This window comes from Pleurodeles waltl, chromosome 4_1 (assembly GCF_031143425.1).
Source record: "Pleurodeles waltl isolate 20211129_DDA chromosome 4_1, aPleWal1.hap1.20221129, whole genome shotgun sequence".
NCBI classification, from domain to species: domain Eukaryota; kingdom Metazoa; phylum Chordata; class Amphibia; order Caudata; family Salamandridae; genus Pleurodeles; species Pleurodeles waltl.
In genome coordinates this window covers 418,302,442-418,321,281 of record NC_090442.1, presented here as the reverse complement: position 1 = coordinate 418,321,281, position 18,840 = coordinate 418,302,442, and the positions used below count along the sequence as shown (strand labels likewise).

Here is an 18,840-nt window from a genome sequence, read left to right as displayed (position 1 = left end):
ACCAGTCCATTACTCACAGATCAACAATAAGTCTGAACTTCTATTACAGTGATGACTGTCAATTTTGAGGATATTCCTGAAGGTGGTAGAGCTTAAACTGAAGGCTTGCTGGCATTTTAAATAAAACAGAAAAGATCAAGAAGCAATAAAGCAGCAATAGTTAAGAAACAAGCTACATGTCATTATTCTAAAGCTTTTGTCCATCATACTAAATTGATACTGACATGTGAACTCACACGATGCCTTGATTTACCTGGCATTCCAACATTAGTTTAGCAAGATAGATTCTCTCTTCTGTGGTAAATGTTTCCTGTTTTAATTCCTCAAATCTTTCAGCAAACCAGTGTTTCTCCTCTACATTCTGTAGTTGGCTAGTTTCTATGGAGACATGTCCACAATATGTGTGATCCAAGTATGCCAAGATGTCCTCCAAAGAGGCTTCCTCTTTCACCATCTTCAGTAACCCTGTAATAAAAATAGGGAGCGACTGAAGGTGATTTGCAAACCACATGTGAAACAGCTAAAGTCTCAGATTTATGTTGTTAAATCATACTGTAGTGGAACATAACTTATTAATACATATATCAGTCTAAGAAAGATATTACAAAACAAATCTGATATAAATTAATCAATCTAGTTCACACTGTGCACTGTAAGATGAAACATTCTCCTGCGGTATTGTTTATTGCTGTACATAACCGACATCTTCTTAGAAGCACCGCTGGATCCCAACTTTATGCATTTACACTCATTGTGTGGGAAAAAACCATGTCTGTGGAGCATAGAGAAAAGCTGCAAATTCTAAAAATGTGTTAAATGAAATTTAAATCTGTACCAAAGGCTATTTCAATCGTCTTATACTGAAAACTAGTTAACGTGACAGCTATTTTCTATTTTTGTGCATCTGCTTGTGGTACATCCTTTAGCTTTAGTTTTTTTTTTACCATTGGATTTTTTTTACATCTGGATGTATTTTCCTCACAATCTACTAGCTTGTCAATAATTTGTCTAATTAGAATGTTGCTTTGTATTGGGTACCACTTTGTTGTGCACCTAGCTTTCATGAATTACGTATTTTTAATTTGGTTATGATTTTTTGTAAAGCTGCAGGACCATCAAATGGGGCTTCAGAGCAGCGACTCAGACACGTACAAAAGGAAGAACACAAACTATCAATGTCCGAACTACTGATGGAAAAGGTAGATGTTAGAGTATGCAGAATATTGTAAAGTCTGATTCTTGGTGGTGAGTGAAAACAAAGAATATCTGAAGAGTAGTGGGGACACAGAGTGCTAAGATCAGACATTAGAGAGAACGTTATCCAGAGCATTCATATGTAAGGCCTAATAATAGAGGAACTGGTACAGGGTGGATATGATCCAATCTTTTCAGATCGAGAATGAGTCCAGTAAGGGGGGTGCACTAGTGGTCAAAAGTTAGTAGCAGAAAGAGGATGCCATAAAATGGCAGAGGCAAAAACATCCTTGGTAATGTTAAACTACGTTTGAGAAGGTCAATGAAGCACTCAAAGAATTGAGCTAATCGAACAGAAGCAGAGGACTATCTCAAGAGTTGGGGAAAAGAAATGTAGTTTTGCCACCTTTGGTAAGGGAAACATGCTAACGCTTATCATATAAAATCATTTAAACAAACTAATGCTAAAAAAACACAAGAAAAATAAAATTGATTTATTTATTTTGCAATTTTACAGAGCACGGTCATGGCTCGAAGCCATCAGAGAAATTTTCAACACAAAGGATACAGGGTTACAGCAGGCTACATTAATAGTAGTTAAACTGGGACATTTACATCAGTGTATGTATACAGGAGTTACCACAAGAGACAGTTACAACAGTACGGCAGAGAGCATGAATAGTTAAACTAAGGCACATCAGTGTGTGGTGGGGAAAGTGAATAAGAATGTTGGAGGGTGAATTAACCAAGACTTCTGTCAAATACAAGGAACTTCGACAAACAGCTGCAGAAGTTAAATTATTCTGTAGGTCATGTCTTTTTGTCATCCATACCAGAACTTCCGACCCACTGCTTACCCCTGGTTGGCTCTTCTGTCTCTCTCGGTGGTCTATTATTATTCCATAGCTTTACTTACACTACTCAGGTTTGTCTGCAGCCTAGAGCATGGCTTTTTTACTGTCCTTTTAATTTAACGGCTTGCTATCAGCACTCTATGAGAATGCGTGTGTTTTCTAGCTCTGTCCCTATTGGGCTCCTTCTAGCCACAAAAACCCTCACTTGCTCCATGCTGCACCTTCATCACCTCACACCACGCACACTGGTTCGTCAATCTCAGCTTTTCATATATTGATTTGATATTTTTCCCTGCAGTTGAACATTCCCACCCCACCACATTCACTTCTCCCTCAACAAATTTCTGTTGCTCCTCCACACTCCATGTTGCGGCATGTTAAAAACCTTTGGTTTTTCAAGAGGCAACACAAGAGATCAGGGGTGGCGGTGGGAGGGTGGATAGCAACACAGACAAAGAAGAAACACAATGGGAAGTGGGGGAAAAAAAAGCAACACAGAAAATAGTACCTCAGTCACAGCACCAGAGGGTTCCCCTCACAACCCCATGGCCAGGGTGTCCCACATTAGCACTGGGTCCTCCACTAGGTCTACCGGGGCAGGGCATTCCAACCCTTACCCCCAATATGCTTTTTTATACTTATTTTCAGATCGTGGAATGAGTCCCAGAGCCCAAAAATGGCTGCCATCACATCTTTGTTGATGTGGTGGCAGCCAATCAGATCTTGTCTCTAGATGTTTTGGCTCAGCGGATCCTTTGCAACACAATATATTTATACATTTTGAACTTTAATTATTACAAAACAACAACTGAACGGATTTATATCAAATCACAAAAAAGCACGTTTTCAGTACCAAGATCGAGCTTTCTGCCAAATTTGGAGTAATTCCATTCAGGCATTTTGGTTGTAGATGTATCTAATTAACCAAGGAAAAAATCATTTTTTTTATTTTGCCTTTAACGTTGTGCCATTTGATAAATCGTCATGAAATTTTCAAAACTAGTACGTCAGTCACTTTAGCTGATGTGTGAAAAGTTTCAGAGTAATTTGTCAATTACGGGCTCAGAAAAAGTAGGGGTCCTAAAATGTGCTTTCCCAACGCAATTTCCCACAGGAGTTTCAGGCACAACTACAGCCCGACCCAATGTACAGAATTACACCAAATTTGGCACAAAGTTATCTTTTGGTCCAGAAAGAACCCTTTTCAGGTTTAGTGCGCATGAGCTTTGACTTGTGGGCTTTTAATCACACCTACCTCACGCCTATCACTTTCACTCATTCCTTGGCTTGCCTTTAAAAAATCCTTTACGTTTGTCCCTCCTTGGGGTGGATTTGTTACCGCATTAGACATCGACCCTGTTACACAGATATATACACGACTGCCGATATGTTTGACTGCAAGTGAACTTTTTTTCCTTTGTGCCTCTCCTTTGCGCTCATAGTAGCCATGACGCTTTGAATCGGCTTGCTTATTTCAACTGTTTTACTTTTCATTTTCAATTTAAATGGCAAGAAAAGTCCAGTTAGGAATTTACAACGCTAATAGCTCTAACTCGAGCAAATGCACTGCAAATGCATGTTGTTATTTGGTGTAAATCCGTTCAGTTGTTTTGGAGTTATTAAAGGAAGAAGAAATTTGCTTATCTAGGATGCCCAATGAGGGGGGGGGAACCTTGCCCACTCCCACACCATCCCCCTGCTGCCCCATTTGCAGTAGTGCCTGTCGCCAACCCCCACCACGGACACCTGAAGGCGTTCTACAGCGGTGGTTTATTAACGTACAGTATTATCTATTACTTTACGTTGAAAAAATGGACATTCACTAAATAAACAAAGGTTAAAGGGGTGTTAGTGTAAGGTTCACATTTTACCCGCACAAACTCACAGAAATTCATCAGTTATAGTTATACTTATCTGAAGAAACTATAACTTGTGCCAGAAAATTACTTTAGGCTATGAGTTCTAGTTCCTTAAAAGTTACTTTTCAGCATGAGTTGGAGTTTCTTCAAATAAGTTTAACTATAACTGCTGAATTTGTATGGCTTTGTGTATGTAAAATGTCAACCTAACAATAACATCACTGAACCTTTGGATTTCTTCAGTGAATTTATATATTTTTTTTTTTAGCTTAGGTTAATACTTAATTACTACACATTGGTCCAGCCGCTGCTCCTGTGGTCAACCCCCCACATGCACCCATTCCCAATGTGGTTTGGTGAGTGAGTGTGTGAGTGGGTTTTTTCTTCATTGGGCTTTGGATAAACAGAATCACTGCGGTTTCACATAGGGGCTGTGCTGAGCACCGCTCTAGATCCATGGATCTTTATTTGTAACACACCCCACACACACCCCCCCAAACATTTCTGGGCAATTTCTTGCCCATGAGGAGTCCCTCAGAGACCCCAATCAGTCCTATGGGGTCAGGATATCTATATCCTGCCCAGTATATCACTTATAATGTTTATTTATCCTGCCCAGAATGAGCTGATAAACAAAACAGCGTCCGCAACTTCTCTCTCAGGTTGCGGGCAGCTAATCAGGGTCTTTGTTTCGCTCAAGATATGCAGATCCATCACTGTGGATCTGCATTCCTAGATTCATATAAATATTTTTTTCTTTAATAACTCCAAAACTACTGAACACCTTTGTACCAAATATCAAAAAGAGATCTTTCTGGACCATGACATAGCTTTCTGCCAAATCTGGTATAATTCCATCCAGCAGTTTGGGCTCTAGTTGTGTCTACAATCCCTATGGGAAATTTCCCCCACTCCCTTTTCCTCAGCCCCTGCTTGACGAATCAGACTGAAACTCTCCAGATATATATTATAGATATATATTATTATTTTTTTACCAAAAAAAACAAAGGTTTAAGGGACGTTATAGTTAGGTTCTGAATTTACTTGCACAAAACTAGCAGTTAGAGTTATTACAAGTAACTATAACTCGCAGCCTAAGGTAACTATAACTTGCACCCGCCATGCACAGTTTTTTTATTCATTAAGTTGACGTCTAATCTTTCATTGATAGTTTTATTGACGTTATAAAAGTGGTCATGAGTGCTGTAATATCTGGGATAGTTAGCAATGCATTCCCCAGGGCCCGGCCTTCAATAAATGGAGGAAGGGGGCTGCACAGCCCTCCTTCCCTGGCCAATTTCGACCCCAGGGACCCCATCCTTCAGGTTGCGGCCTTAATATGTATTTTATTTTTGGGGGGCTCTGGGGGGGGCTAAAGTGCGTGCGCATGGCCCGCTACACCAGCTGATTTCAGCCCCGGGGCCCAGTCATCTCTCCTGGGTGTCCTCCCGGGCATCCAGTGTGCAATGGGACTGCAGGGGGAGCCTGAAGGCCCCCGTGGTCGTAGCTGGTTCACTGCCTCCAGCAGGAGCCAGCATTGATGTCACAGACAGGGAGCTGCTAAAGATGCAGCTCCCTGTCTGTGAGAGCAATTGTTTCCTCTGTTTTCCTGTGTGAGCAGGGAAACGGAGGAAACCTCCATCACAGCAAGCGGAAACAGTTTGACAGCTCTCACGCTGCGAGCGTAGTGTTTGTTCTCAGTTGACGGAAGCTGTCAAATCTCCCGCCAAGTCCGGGTCATCTATGGCTCCTCAAGCCCCCTCCAAGACCCCCCTCTAATGTTAAACAGCCACAGGGAGGTGGAGGTCCCTGCAGCCGAGGGACCATGACTAACCCCTTCATTATATAAATTCAGCATTGGGGATGTGGCAGTCCCTGGGTCTGCGGGGAGAGGCTGCGCGGCCTCGAGCATACAGAATGTCTTTATTCTGGTGGCGGTTTCTGGGCATGGACGGGCCTGTTATTATTTGCAAAGTCATCACAGCAACAGATACACAAATTTCGATTTCCTTAAATTTTGCAACAACTACCCCAATAACAAAAAGTGTAATATACGTTCCGAAATATATCTTTCTGCCGAATTTGATGTAATTACATCCAGTGGTTCAGGCTGTAGTCGTGTTTAAAACTCCTGTGGGAATCAACATAGGAAACACTTTCTTAATCCCCATTATTTCTCTTACCCTGCTTGACAGATCACCCAAAAGGTTTCTAGGTGTAACAAGAATCACTAGCACACTTTTTCTTTTTTTTTTTTAAAGAAAATTTTGTGAAGGTCCGTCAAATGGTGCCAAAGATATAGGCAAGTGAAAAAATGCTTTTCCTGTGGAAACATGGTCACAATTATTATTATAGGATATCAGTAGGGTCCCCCAAAATCGTTTTTGGTCACAAGGGCCCTGGCGTTCAATCTATTTAGAAAGGGGACGGGGGAGTGGCCCGCTTCCCAGAGGTGTTATTGGCCCAATGGACCTCATCCCCTGGGGTCCTAATTTTTTAGGGGAGGAGGCACAGGGGATGTTGTCCCCAGTGCCCTTATAGGAAGGGTGGCACAAGGCCTCTTGTCTCCAAGTCTTATTCGGCCCAAGGCCTCCCATCCCAGAGTATTTTTTTTTTAAAGGGGCGGGCCACGTGCCCCCCTCCAAGCCTTAAAAAGACACCATCGTCTGGGGCTGGCTCACTTGCTGTGTCCCAGAGAGCCCAACATAGTAGTTTTTCTGCCCACACTGGCGTGGATAGGGAAACACGTTTGCTCCCATTCGGCAACAGTATTTGTTCAGTAGCTGTTGAGAAATTTAAGGACATCCAAATTTGTATATCTAGGACTGCAGACCCTCCCCGACGACTGTGCAAAGAATAACAAGCTTCTGCATGGAATTGCAGAGCTCTGATTGGGTGCCAATACTTTAACCAGGAAGTGTTGGCAGCAGTCTTCGGACTCTGCTTTAGCTGAGTCCCACAAAAAACATTTAAAAAAAAGAAAAGAGGGCAAGGTAGGAATAACCTGACACCAAAGCCTTGTTCTTGGGGTCCCAGAGGGACCCAGGCAGGGCAAAAAAGCATTTTCTTTAAAATGTTTGCTGCAAATTCTTGGCACAAATGGGAAAAAACAAGTACTGTCTTCTGCAATTGTTTTCAATTAAGCCCCAGGGTGGGGCAGGTACTCTGGGCATGCTGTTCTTTTTTTTTTTTTTAATGAAGAGGGGCTCATGGGACCCCCTCCAAGGGCTTATTTATGCCCCGGGGACATGACGCCTCACCGGGGCTTAATGTAAACCTCCACCCACAGGGGCAGAAAATGTTAATTGTAATAGTGGGGGGGTCCTTCGGACTCCGTGAGACTGCCACCTCCCTTGTGCTTTAAAATAATAGTACACAGAGGTCCGCATGGCCCAAACCTGTGCACCGGGGACCAACACCTTTCCGGGGCAAAAACTTTGTTTGCAATGGGGAGGCCCATACTGCCTAGCCCACAGCCCCGGGGCCCGCCATCACCCCGGGGCTAAATACAGAATTTGTACTGTGGATCTGTGTCGCCCCTCCACAGCCCCAGAAACCGCCACCTCCCCGGGGCAAGTGAGCCAGGTTGAAAACGAGCACCTCCCCGGGGCCAAGTTAAAACGATGTAAGGGGGCCAGCAGCCCCCCTTGCTAGAGCCAATAATGGCCCTGGGGATTGCCACCCCTCAGGGCCGGCTCCTGCTATGTCCTGGGGTGCCTACCCCAGGACACAGCTGTTTGTTCTGACTGGCAGCTCCCGCCAAGTTAGAGCAAACACTCATCTCTTCCCCTGTCCACAGAGATGCAGGCAAGGAAAGAGATTAAATGATTGCCTTTGCACGCAGGGAGCTGCAGGTTTAGCAGATCCCTGGGTGAAAGAGCAATGCCGGCTTCCGCAGAAGACAGAGGCATGGAGCTGGCTTGGATCGCAGGGGCCCTGAGGCTCCTCCTGCGGTCCCCATCATGCACACTGGGTGCCCAGGGCACCCAGGTGGCATGGCAGTGCCCTGTGGGATTGGTCCCTGGGTACTAAATCAGCGCTGGGAAGGGGGTCGCACAGCCCCTCCTCCCCCATTGAATTGTAGAGGGCCCCAGGGGATGGGGACCCCAGGGCCGAAATCTGCCCAACTTCTGGAATTGGTGAAGGCAAAATAAGTGTATTTACTGTGAGATTCCATATTAAAAAAACAATCTGAAATCCTTTGTGGAGGTGAATGCATCTTTCAACTACTGGAGCACAATCCGTATGCGACAGTGACAAGTGGGTTCTTTCTTGTTCTCTCCTGGTGAGAGCAGAGTCCATGGTTCTCCCTTTAAATTGCTATTGAGCATGCAAATGTGCAAATCATCTGGAAGCTCCGACTGCTTGGCCCCGCCCACCTTAGTAGTATGCAAAGGTCTTTCCGCCTTTTGCCATGATGATGGACAGCTTACCAAAGGCCCCCAAGTACATTTCCCGCCGATTTAGGTGGCACATTCTTGATGCTGAGGAATATGAGGATATCCCCACCAAAAAAAAGAAGCACTTACATCATATAGCTAAAAGGAAGGACCCTAGTTTGTTGGAGATTTAAGTGTGTGTAGTCTTGTTGGGCTGTATAAAGGAGGATTCACAGAATTCTGGACAAAGACGCATGAGGAACAATCACATTGCCATATACGCACAAGGACGCTGGAGACATTTCCTAGTGGTCCATTACGAAGCTGTAGTGTAGAATACATACTGGACATTTACCCAATGAGGTAGCACTTACTAACTAACCAGGAGAAAGTACTTTAGTTGAATAGACATTTTGTGCAAAACTGTGGACTCTTGTTGAATAAATGGGCAGGTGTGATTCCTTTGTGACAGTCACTCATGCAGTTACTGATATACCCACAAAGACACTCACACACCACTCAGACACTCATGCAACAACTCAGTCCCACTCAGACCCATGTGCTCGAACACAGACCCACTCATACACACACACACACACACATCCACTTATAGACCTACTTAGACACCTATGCACTCACTCACAAACCCACTCAGACCCTCTCAGACATGCATGCACCCACTCACAGACCCACTCAGGCTCACATACCCATTCAGAGACTCATGTACCCACTCACAGACCTACGCAGACACTCACGGGCCCACTTAGACACTCACACCCACTCAGACTGGCTCACCCACTCACAAAACTACTCAGACACACACACCTACTCAGACACATTCGCACAAACTCACAGACCTGCTGAGACACTTATGCACTCACTCACAGTCAAAGGTTGGTGGTTACAGTTCGGAAATAACATTTAAAAAAAACCTTAGAAACACTTAAAAAAACAAAAGGTTACAGGGACGTTATATTTTACTCATACAAAACCACTGTAATTTAGCAGTTATACTTATCTGAGCTAACTATAACTTACGCCTCGCAATGCACTGCTTATTACCTCACATATTATACCACTTATGAAATGGTCAGTGAAATCAGAGGCTGTATATCTGACTATATTGGTAAGTGAGTATGTGTGTCAGTGGCTGTATGGGAGAGTGAGTGGCTATATGGGAGAGTGAGTGGCTGTTTGGTTAGGTGAGTTGGTGAGTGAGTGGCTGCATTGTAGAGTTAGTGTCTGTGTCAATGGGTGTAGAGGGGAGTGAGCAGCTGTGTCTGTGCCTGTATGGATGTGCGAATGAGTATGTAAGTAGTTGTGTGGGTGTGCGAGTGAGTATGTTAGTGCTTGAATGGAAGAGTGTGTGGCAGTTTTGAGAGGCTATATGGGTGTGTGAGTGGCTGTTTAGGTTAGGAAGTGGGTGTGTAAGTAGCTGTAAGGGTGATTGTGTGGCTCTGTGAGTGGCTGCATGGGTGAGTGACTGGTTGTGTGAGTAGCTGTATGGATGAGTGAGTGGTCGTGTGAGGGCTTGTATGAGTGGTTCTATGGATGAGTGGTTTAAGTACCTGTATGAGTCTGTGAACTGTTGAGTGGCTGTGTGGGTGCGTGAGTGGGTGTATGAGAGGTTGCACAGAGGTGTGAGTGAGTGTGTGAGTGCCTCTGTGGATGAGGTCATTAGTGATGTAATTTGACATGTCATCAGTGATGTCACTGACCAGGTCATCAGTGATATAATATGTGAGGTCATAAGCAGTACATTTGGGGGTGCATAAGTTATAGTCCGTTCAGGTAACTATAACTGCTGAATTTGACTGGTTTTGTACGAGTGAAATGTGAGCCTAACAATACTGTCCCTGTAACCAATAGTGTTTTACACACACACACAATTACCTCTGGGTTTCCCCATGGTGCCTAGAGGGAGCATCTTATAAACCCAGCATGGTATACCCAGCACAAATAATATTGGGCCTGAAAGGTGCACCTATTCCCAAGCAAGTGCGTCTCTTGTAACAACAAGCCCACTGGGCCCAGCTTGTGTACTTGTCAAAGGATTGCTGTCTGTTTAATTTTATTAACAACCCACTGACGTTCCAGGAAACTATCCTATACCGTGTGGCGGTGTTGTCTGTGGTCATGGTGGGTTATCTAATGTGTGTGTCAGTACTCCAGAACATATGTGCTTCAAGTAGCTTAGTGTGACCTTTAGAGCTAACCTAAATGTTCTCAACTTTCCCCCCAAATGCCCCTCACCCAGGGCTTAGAAAATAGATGCATCTGTTGCCCAGAAAACAAACATACCCAATGTAAACAACAGCAAATAACAAAATGAAATATAATAAGAAATCCTTATGCAAAGCCTTATGTAGTGGGTATATCCTGGTTAACTCCAGCCTCTCTTTCCAGAGTTGAAAATACCCTTTCGACATCGTTGGGAGAAAACGGACACTACAGCACAACCTGAGGGGTCATGAAGAAGCACACCGACAGTACAAGTATTGACCTCGCGTTAGTCTCCCATAGGTTCTCTCTTTGGGCAACCTATGGAGCTTTCTGAGGAGGATTCTCGTCACCTATGTTCATGTGCGGGCCATGTTGACTTCGGACCTGCTTGCTGTGTCCTTTCCAGCTCCTACGTCTCTAGGAGCGGTCTGGTCTCTCCTCCTCCTGAGATGGCTTTGGTCCTCCTGTTAATTTTGGCAGTTGTTTCCTCTCTCAACCAGATAGTCCCAGGTCTCTTTTACGGCTCTCACTAAAGATAGCTCTTCCCTGAAAGAGCACTTTCAATTTGGTTGCGTACATCAGCATATATAGAATATGCATAGCCCTAAGATTCTCTTTTACCTCCGTGAAGGACTAGCAAAGGAGCTATATCATCGGAGAAAAGTATAACCTTGAAGTCTGCACAACAGACATCCTGGAGATGGTGTACCTGCTATAGTATGGTGTCCTTTTCTACAAAGTTAGTACCCTGATTACGATAGGTCTGGGCAGCACCCAAAGAGGGAAGGGATGCTTTGGGGCCAGCAACCAATGGCCCTTTCCAAGACAAAGCAGGATGATAGCTCACTATCTTGGATCCATGATTTGAACAAGTTCGTTAGGAACTTCTCCAGGTGCAGGCCCTCCACGCCCTACTGCAGGCCCACCAGCTGCAAGTTATTTATGCTTGACCGGCCTTCTGGATCTTCAACATGGTGTTCAAGGAGTGATAAATGTCTCATCTACTTAATTTCTTTGTATGTGGTGCCTGCCACATCCTCCAGGGATGAGATTTGCCCCTCTGTGGTGTGTGCTAATATGTTCGCAAGGTCTTGTGGGAAGGGGGATACGTCAACACATCTGAATTTATTGTTTAGGTCCCTTTGGTAGTCCTTTATGGCCTGAAGTATTATGGCCGGCAAATCTGTGGGAGGCAGCGATATTGCCGAAGTTTGCATCGCTGGTCACAGCCTCTTCCATCATGCCCCAATTCTTGCTCTTTGCTGTTGGCACCCCCGCTGCCACATCCAACCCAAACTTTCAAACAGACAGACTGGGTAGAGGGTGTGTTAGGCACAGGTGCCAGTAGGTTGCCTCCCTAATCAACTCAACGCTGGGTCAGATTCTGCAGGATTTCTTAGGCTGGTGGGGTGCTTACCTGAATGCAGTGCCATTTTGAGCTGGGCATCTATCTCCCGCCCCCAGGGGTTTTCAGTTTTAAATAAAAGTTCTCATCTTAACATCTAAGTAAAACCCCACTGTACCAATTGTTTAGTTATTTTTCACCACAGAACTTCTGTTTAACATGTTAAAATCTTATTACTAAACTTATTTATAATATTACTTTAACATTTGCTTTTTTTCTGTGAATGTTTGTGCTTTTTTTTTTTTAAATCATATTCTAAGCTGAGCAGAATCCTAGTGCTCTGCTTGCAATCAACCCGTCAACAGCACACGATCTTTGGCCGAGAACAGCAAGGGTTGAGCACAGAGCTCACTTTGTGCCTTATGCCTTTTATGTTTTTTTCAGAACTCAGGGACTGAGTCCCAGAATCCTGTATAGCTGCGCACCATTTCTTTTAATCTGTGGTCAGCTAACCAGGTTATACCAGTACTGTTTATCCTTCTCTGGAACTGTGGTACCAACCACTCGAAAACAAGTATTTTGGATTTTGGTACTAGATATCTTTAACTGCTAATACTTTCCTGCCTACCCAATAGCTTTTAAAACACAAAACTACTGAAGGGACTTAGAATAAATATCAAAGAGCATGCTTTCAGAGTAAAGTTTTCATGCTGCGCCACATTTGATGCAAGTCCGTACAGTCATTACTTCTATATCAGACAGCAGACGTTCCTAATAGAATTAAAATGGGAAATCGGATTTTTGAGCCCCTGCCTCCCGTTTTTCTTAGACCCCACTTGATGGGTCAGCACAAAACTTTTACATGAAGGAGCAAAGGTGGATGAGTCACAAGAGCTGAAACCAATAGTAAGTCTTTATGTCCTTCCCCTCTCTCAACAATATTAATAAATCGCATATTCTACTCTGTCTTGTCTTAACAAAAGTTATTTAACCAAAACCAAGATGCATGGGGTTAAAGTTCTGTTATACTGTAAAGTCCCACTGCAGAGACCTTGGGGCTATTAGAAAAGTTGATTCATTGTGTTGTGGTGAATTCATTTTAGTTTCTCCCCTGGGACCAGGAGTCAGCTTAGTCTCTGGCTTGCAGGCCTGTGCCCCCGTCACCTAGTGACCTTTTTACCATTTAGCATCCTCTGTTTTATTCCATTTATTTTAATATTTCGTTTAGCTTTTTCCATTGCTTACATTTTCCTAAAAAATCTTTTGATTTTCATTAACAGTGCCATTCTGAGAAGGCGCTATTATTGGCGTCTCTACCAGTGATACATGTAGGTATTTCCATCATGTCCCTTTCCCACTTACGCACACAGAAACATCATGTGCACTTGTTAGGAATTGTTTATGGAACTGCGGACACAAGTTTGCCACACTGTCAGTTGTTTAGGAACATACCTGCGTCAGGGATACTACATGATCTGTATAAATACACCTTACACGGACGGACAAGGTCATTAGAGAGGTTCCTTCCAGATGCCATCTATGCTGCAGGTCACCTTGCAGCAGAACTCAGCCGTTGTGTCACCACACAGTCTGACCTTGAGACCTCATTCCAAGGGACCAAGGGTTGGTGGTTTATCATACCTAGCTCTCAGTAGGGTAGAGACTTGGTTTTCTTGGTTAGGAATTTTATATCTCATGTTTATTGTAAGATGGTGGGAGTTTTATATCCGTAACTCTCATCTTCACAATTCTGCTTTTATTATCAATCATTGTCCTAATCATTGCAGCATATGCATGTTATCGTAGATTGCAATCTTTTCAATAAACATATTGACAATCTCCTGCATCTCATTCATTGCCTATGTATGTATGAGACTCAGTGCTAATGAAAGAAAAGTGTCACTTTCGTTCCACCACAACTTCTCTGAGAGGTTTGATCTACAGTCCATGCGTAAGGCTGACAGAAATCACCTTTGCTTTCTGAGTTTTGGTAAGGTACTGCTTGTGAGCTGGAAGGGTTGGGCCGACAGTTGCGACTTGTTGTAGGAGTGACTCGGTCGCTTACAGACAAGCGTGCAGACACCCCTAAACCTGTAGTCTCGCTAGGAGTGAGAGTCAAACTACGATAGTGTAAAGTAATTGTTACATGCAGTCTGTGAGAAGGTAAAGTACCATGGTAATAAACTTGAATTTGACCTTTGCACAGTAGTAATAAACATGTGAATGTGTGTTTATTAGCGCAGTTGCCATATAAGGAAACATATATTACTATATAACTTATAAGGCCACTTATATTTTCAGTGCCATGGCGTAACTAAACATGTTACTTACCTTTGGTGGCACTCTTTCTGGTAGGATACAGTAATTACAAACTTCAGCATAAGAATATATTGTTGCAGGATGTACCATGTAGCACTTTAACGACTCAGTACTGACCCTAGAAGTGATACGATATAGCCACATATGTGCCAACCCTGTGGGCTGACTTCAGTTCCTTAACTTTTTCCTTCGATGACTTCCAATGCAGAGCACTTCAAGCACATTGCAGGTGAAAAGGTGCCAAAACATAATGATGTACAGGAATCTACTTCACAGAACGGAAAGTAGGATGACAGTGGGTAATCTGTGGTCCATCAGAATATCTACCAGAAAGAATATTGCTGATGGATACTTTTTCACATTACTGTAGTACCTTCAAAAGATGGGTGGTCCGTGAAGCGGAATCAGACCAGATGGTCCTGCAGGATGGAACTTGCAAAATGGCCCTCTTATTGGACCAGACTGTCAAGGCAGCAATGTTTCATGAACCTTTGTACCAATGCCACTACTGCAACTGGGTAGATGTCCAGAACTGGCAATTCACTTACCAATTCCGTCATAGCAGCCTTGACCCCTGTGGAATAAGCACACAAGACCACAGAGGGTTGCTTCATGGCCAGGTCATATTAGACCTTGATGTAAAGGACTATACATCTTGACAAGGTTATTTCCTGCTCGGTCTTCACATTCTTCCCTCCAGGCAATCCAATAAAGAGTTGAGCATCCACAAAATGGCCTTTAGGGCAGACACTGTAAAAGCTCAGCGTCCATTAGGGGCTACGTTGAGGGAGTCTCTGCTCTTTCTTCAAAGAATAAGGCGGAGTGAAAAACATTAGCAGAGCACATGACTGGTCAACATATAAAGGTGTTATGACTGAGTAAGAAGGTTATCAGCACTAACTTGTTTGATACAAAGGTAGGGTAGGATAGGGCAGTTACACCAGTAGTGCCTGCTGTTCCCCTGTGTGGTATGAAAAGGTGATAGCAATCAAGAAGATTATTTTAAGCATCAGCATTGTCAATGAGCAGTGGTACACTTGCTCAAAATGCCTGCACATACAAAACGTCAACATTAAGTTCAAGTCACAGTGTAGTATAAACATTAACTAAGGGGGACCTGTGAGCATCACAACTGGTGATTTAAACAGAGAAGCCAAAAAGGCCAACAGGTAAACTTTTAGCTGTGCCCACTGTAAGTCCTTGCTGGGCCACCTTTAAACAAACAACAAATCTGAACGTTTAGCCAGCGGAAGGTTGTGTGACAAGCCCCACACCAGGCAACAATTTTCTCCTATTGTGGATGGATTTTGTCAAAGAGCATCAGGCTGCAAGGATAACAAACTACTGTTGATGACAGATCAAACATATTCAACTGCCACCGCTCAACCTCCAGACATTAAGCTGTAGGTGGTTTAGGCTCGGGTGCAGAACCCTCCCCTGATGCAGAGACAGGAGGTGTTTCCAAACTGGTAGGCACATCGGAGGGTAAATGCTCATGCTCAGGATCACTAGTACCACACTCTCCTGCCCCAGTCTGGGGTTATTACGATGACCTAGGCCCAGCCTGTCCTGACTTTCTTCACAATTCAAGGCATGAGAGGCAGAGGCAGGAACGCATACAGGAGACCCTTGTATCATCGCAATCAGAATGTGTCTCCTAGCAAATTGCACAAAGGAAACTCCAGTGCACAGTATTTTTGATAGTGCACGTTCTTGTCACAGGTAAAAAGATCTAAGCAGGGCATACCCCATAGCTCGAAGATATTCCTTGCTACCTCTATGTAGATACAGCTTGTGATTCACCTGCAGGCTTCTGGTCAGCTGGTCTGTCCTAGCATTCAGAGATGCTGCTAGACAACCATATAACCATATGGCTACCAGGAAGATACTCTCCTGGTCCAGCCACTTCCAGCAATGAGGATTTGCCTGAGCCTCCCCTTGACGAATGGTAGGAAGGTTTCTAGGGACAGACCAATCAAGCAAGGTCATTTTCTAAGTTATTGAGAAAATTGGAAAGTTGTAAAATAACAATCTCAGAAGAAGAAATAAAATACCAGGAATTCCTTGCTAAGGCCTTCGGTTGTTAACCTCAGCCATCTTCTATTGTTGTCTGGTTGGGTGGGGGTGCCGGAAAGTAACAGTCTTTGGACTCTTAGCTTCACAGGATCAAGTTTGTTCTAAGGTTTTTGGACTTGCAATGATATTGCAGGTGTTGTCCTTTGCTTAGCTTTATTGATTATTATGCTGCAAAGACACGTTTCTAAGTTATGGAGATAACTGGAAAGTGGTAAAATGACATGGTCTTAGTAGAAGAGATTACATAACAGCAATTACTGGGAGTACAAATATGAAATAAGGCTTTTACTGTACTCACTGTACTGATGGCAGGTGAAAGAGAGGAAGTTCTCAAAGGTATGCAATGCAATACTACACAGACACAAAGACACTAACTTTGTCATGTTAAATGCATAGAGCTTGATTCAACCTAGCAAGAAAAAAATATATATATTATGTTCACAGCATGGCCTTAGCCTGCCACAGGAGGCAATGGATGCTTGATTTGCTTTTTCCAAAACCACTGGGGGGAAATGCTCCATCCTAACCTGGCCACAGCTCACCCATACAGTGCCATAACGCAACGAGTGGCTGTAGCCCCTGAGACTCTGAGACAACTTGGTGAATGGCCGAGCCCAGCCCAGCCCAAACCAGCTCAGAGCATGATAAAAGCAGGCACCTGACCTGGCCTCTCACCTTCTATCATAGGGGGGTCCGGGAAGACAGTTTCTGCCTCGGCCCACCGCTACCATTCTGACCATGAAAAGAGATAGCTAGGTTTCAGGCAGCCTTCTAGCATGGACAAAACGCAAGCCTCACCATTGACACAGGAATTCAGAATGGCATCGACAACGAGATAGCAAACAGTGGGCAGACCAAAGAAGCCCAGACAATGGGGCATGGCCTGGAAGCCGATCATGGGGGATGCACCCTAAAAGAGTTTCACAAACATCATTCACGTATTCTGATGCCTTTCCCAGGCGTCCTCCACCTTGGACTGAGCCCTGGGATGTGGCAACATCACTTTTATTGAGGGACCCCGCTGGGGACAGCAGCGCAGAGCAGGACCAGCATCAGAGGGGCTGAGCGGCCAACATGCGCTCCGGCTGGTGACGCCAACAAGTCACCTGCGCTGGAGCTTACCACTTGGTTTCCTATTCTCTTGTCTTTAATCAGCACCTTTCTTAGGGACCCCGCAGATCAGAGTGGGCCCCAGGAAGTGATGCCACAACATACTGCGCAGAGTTTCACAGACATGAGCCTCTGGCACCAGCGACCGGAAAGAGCTGTGCGGCCTACGGGACAAAGGAGAGAGCTGCCTACAGCACAACTGCGGCCTGGAATCCGCAGCAGCAATGGAATATGGAACTAGACTGGGGTCTGAGGGAGCAGAGAAGGAGCCCCCCTTCCCTTGCATTAATGGCCACCAGGAGAGCCACACAGAATGCCAGTGCTGCCCCGGTTACAGTGGGCAAGAGAGGTGGAGCAGCTGGACCAGATTGCGGGGAAGAACCTGAGAGGCCTGTGCCCTGAATGCTAAGGCCCTGAGGTAAGAAGGTGCAGCACTGGGGCCCTGGGACTGCCTTGAGACGGCCATAGGCACACACACTGAAATGAAAGACATGGTGGCACTGAAGGTAAGCAGAGAAGAGGCTGTGGCGAGACAACACTCTATTGGGTCCCCCATACCTGCGTTGCTGAATGGGTTGTTTCCCAGGGCTGTCTATTGCACTACAAAAGAGAAAAAACAGAGGGGGTGATGCAACCCATTCAGGGACAGAGGCGAATCACACACCTGAGTCCACCCCTGCGGACCAACTTTTACCACGGCATGCGACTGACCCCCGGCGGTCCAACCGAAAATTTGACAAATTCACCAATCCAAACACAATGCCAGAGGAGGCCGGCACTGTAAGGGTGTAGAGGATGGTTGCCCAGACGGCCTTTACCCTCCTGGTCATCCAAGACCTCAATGGAGGGCAAGATGAGGAAACTAAAAGTGGATTTTTCCTTGATTAGACAGGACTTAAGAAACAAGGCTGACAGAGTCACAAAGTGGAAAGCAGAGTCTCTGCAACCAAAGACATAGTTCAGTCCCATGAGTCTCGACTGGAAGTTCTACAGAGACTGGTGAGTCAACTGGAGGCCCGAGCAGAGGAGGCAGAAGGCAGGACCCGGGTGCAATAACTTATGTATTATGGGTATCCTGGAGGGGACCGCCTGACCGCATTCATTTTGGATTGGCTGAACAGTTGGATGCTGGCCGCCGAAGTCTCCTGCTGCTTCATAGTCGAGAGGGCGCATAGGGCACTTCTCACTAAACATCCAGTGGGCTCCCCACCCCTTCATTGCCCGTATCCTCAACTACACAGACGGAGATGCCGTTCCCCAAGCGGCCCACTCCCTGGGCAACATGACATTTCAGTCCTCTGTAGTGATGGTCTTCCCAGACTACATATTATATGCTCGGCAGCAACGGTGATCCTTCCTGAAAGTGAAACAGAAGCTGCTGGCCTTGAATATTTGTTACATGCTCCTCTTCCCGACACAACTGAAGGTCATATATTGAGACAAATCTCTAGTTTTCAGCAATTCGGAGCCTCAACTTGAGG

The 18,840-nt window shown here is 44.8% G+C and overlaps 1 protein-coding gene across 1 annotated transcript in view; it reads right to left on the bottom strand.

Moving 5' to 3' along the window:
* The window catches only part of DHTKD1 (dehydrogenase E1 and transketolase domain containing 1), an 871,206-nt gene that overhangs the window by 735,722 nt on the left and 116,644 nt on the right, over positions 1–18,840 (bottom strand). The window contains exon 3 of the mRNA XM_069228664.1: positions 254–465. Within this exon, the coding sequence (XP_069084765.1) occupies positions 254–465 (212 nt within the window). The remainder of the gene's footprint in view (positions 1–253; positions 466–18,840) is intronic.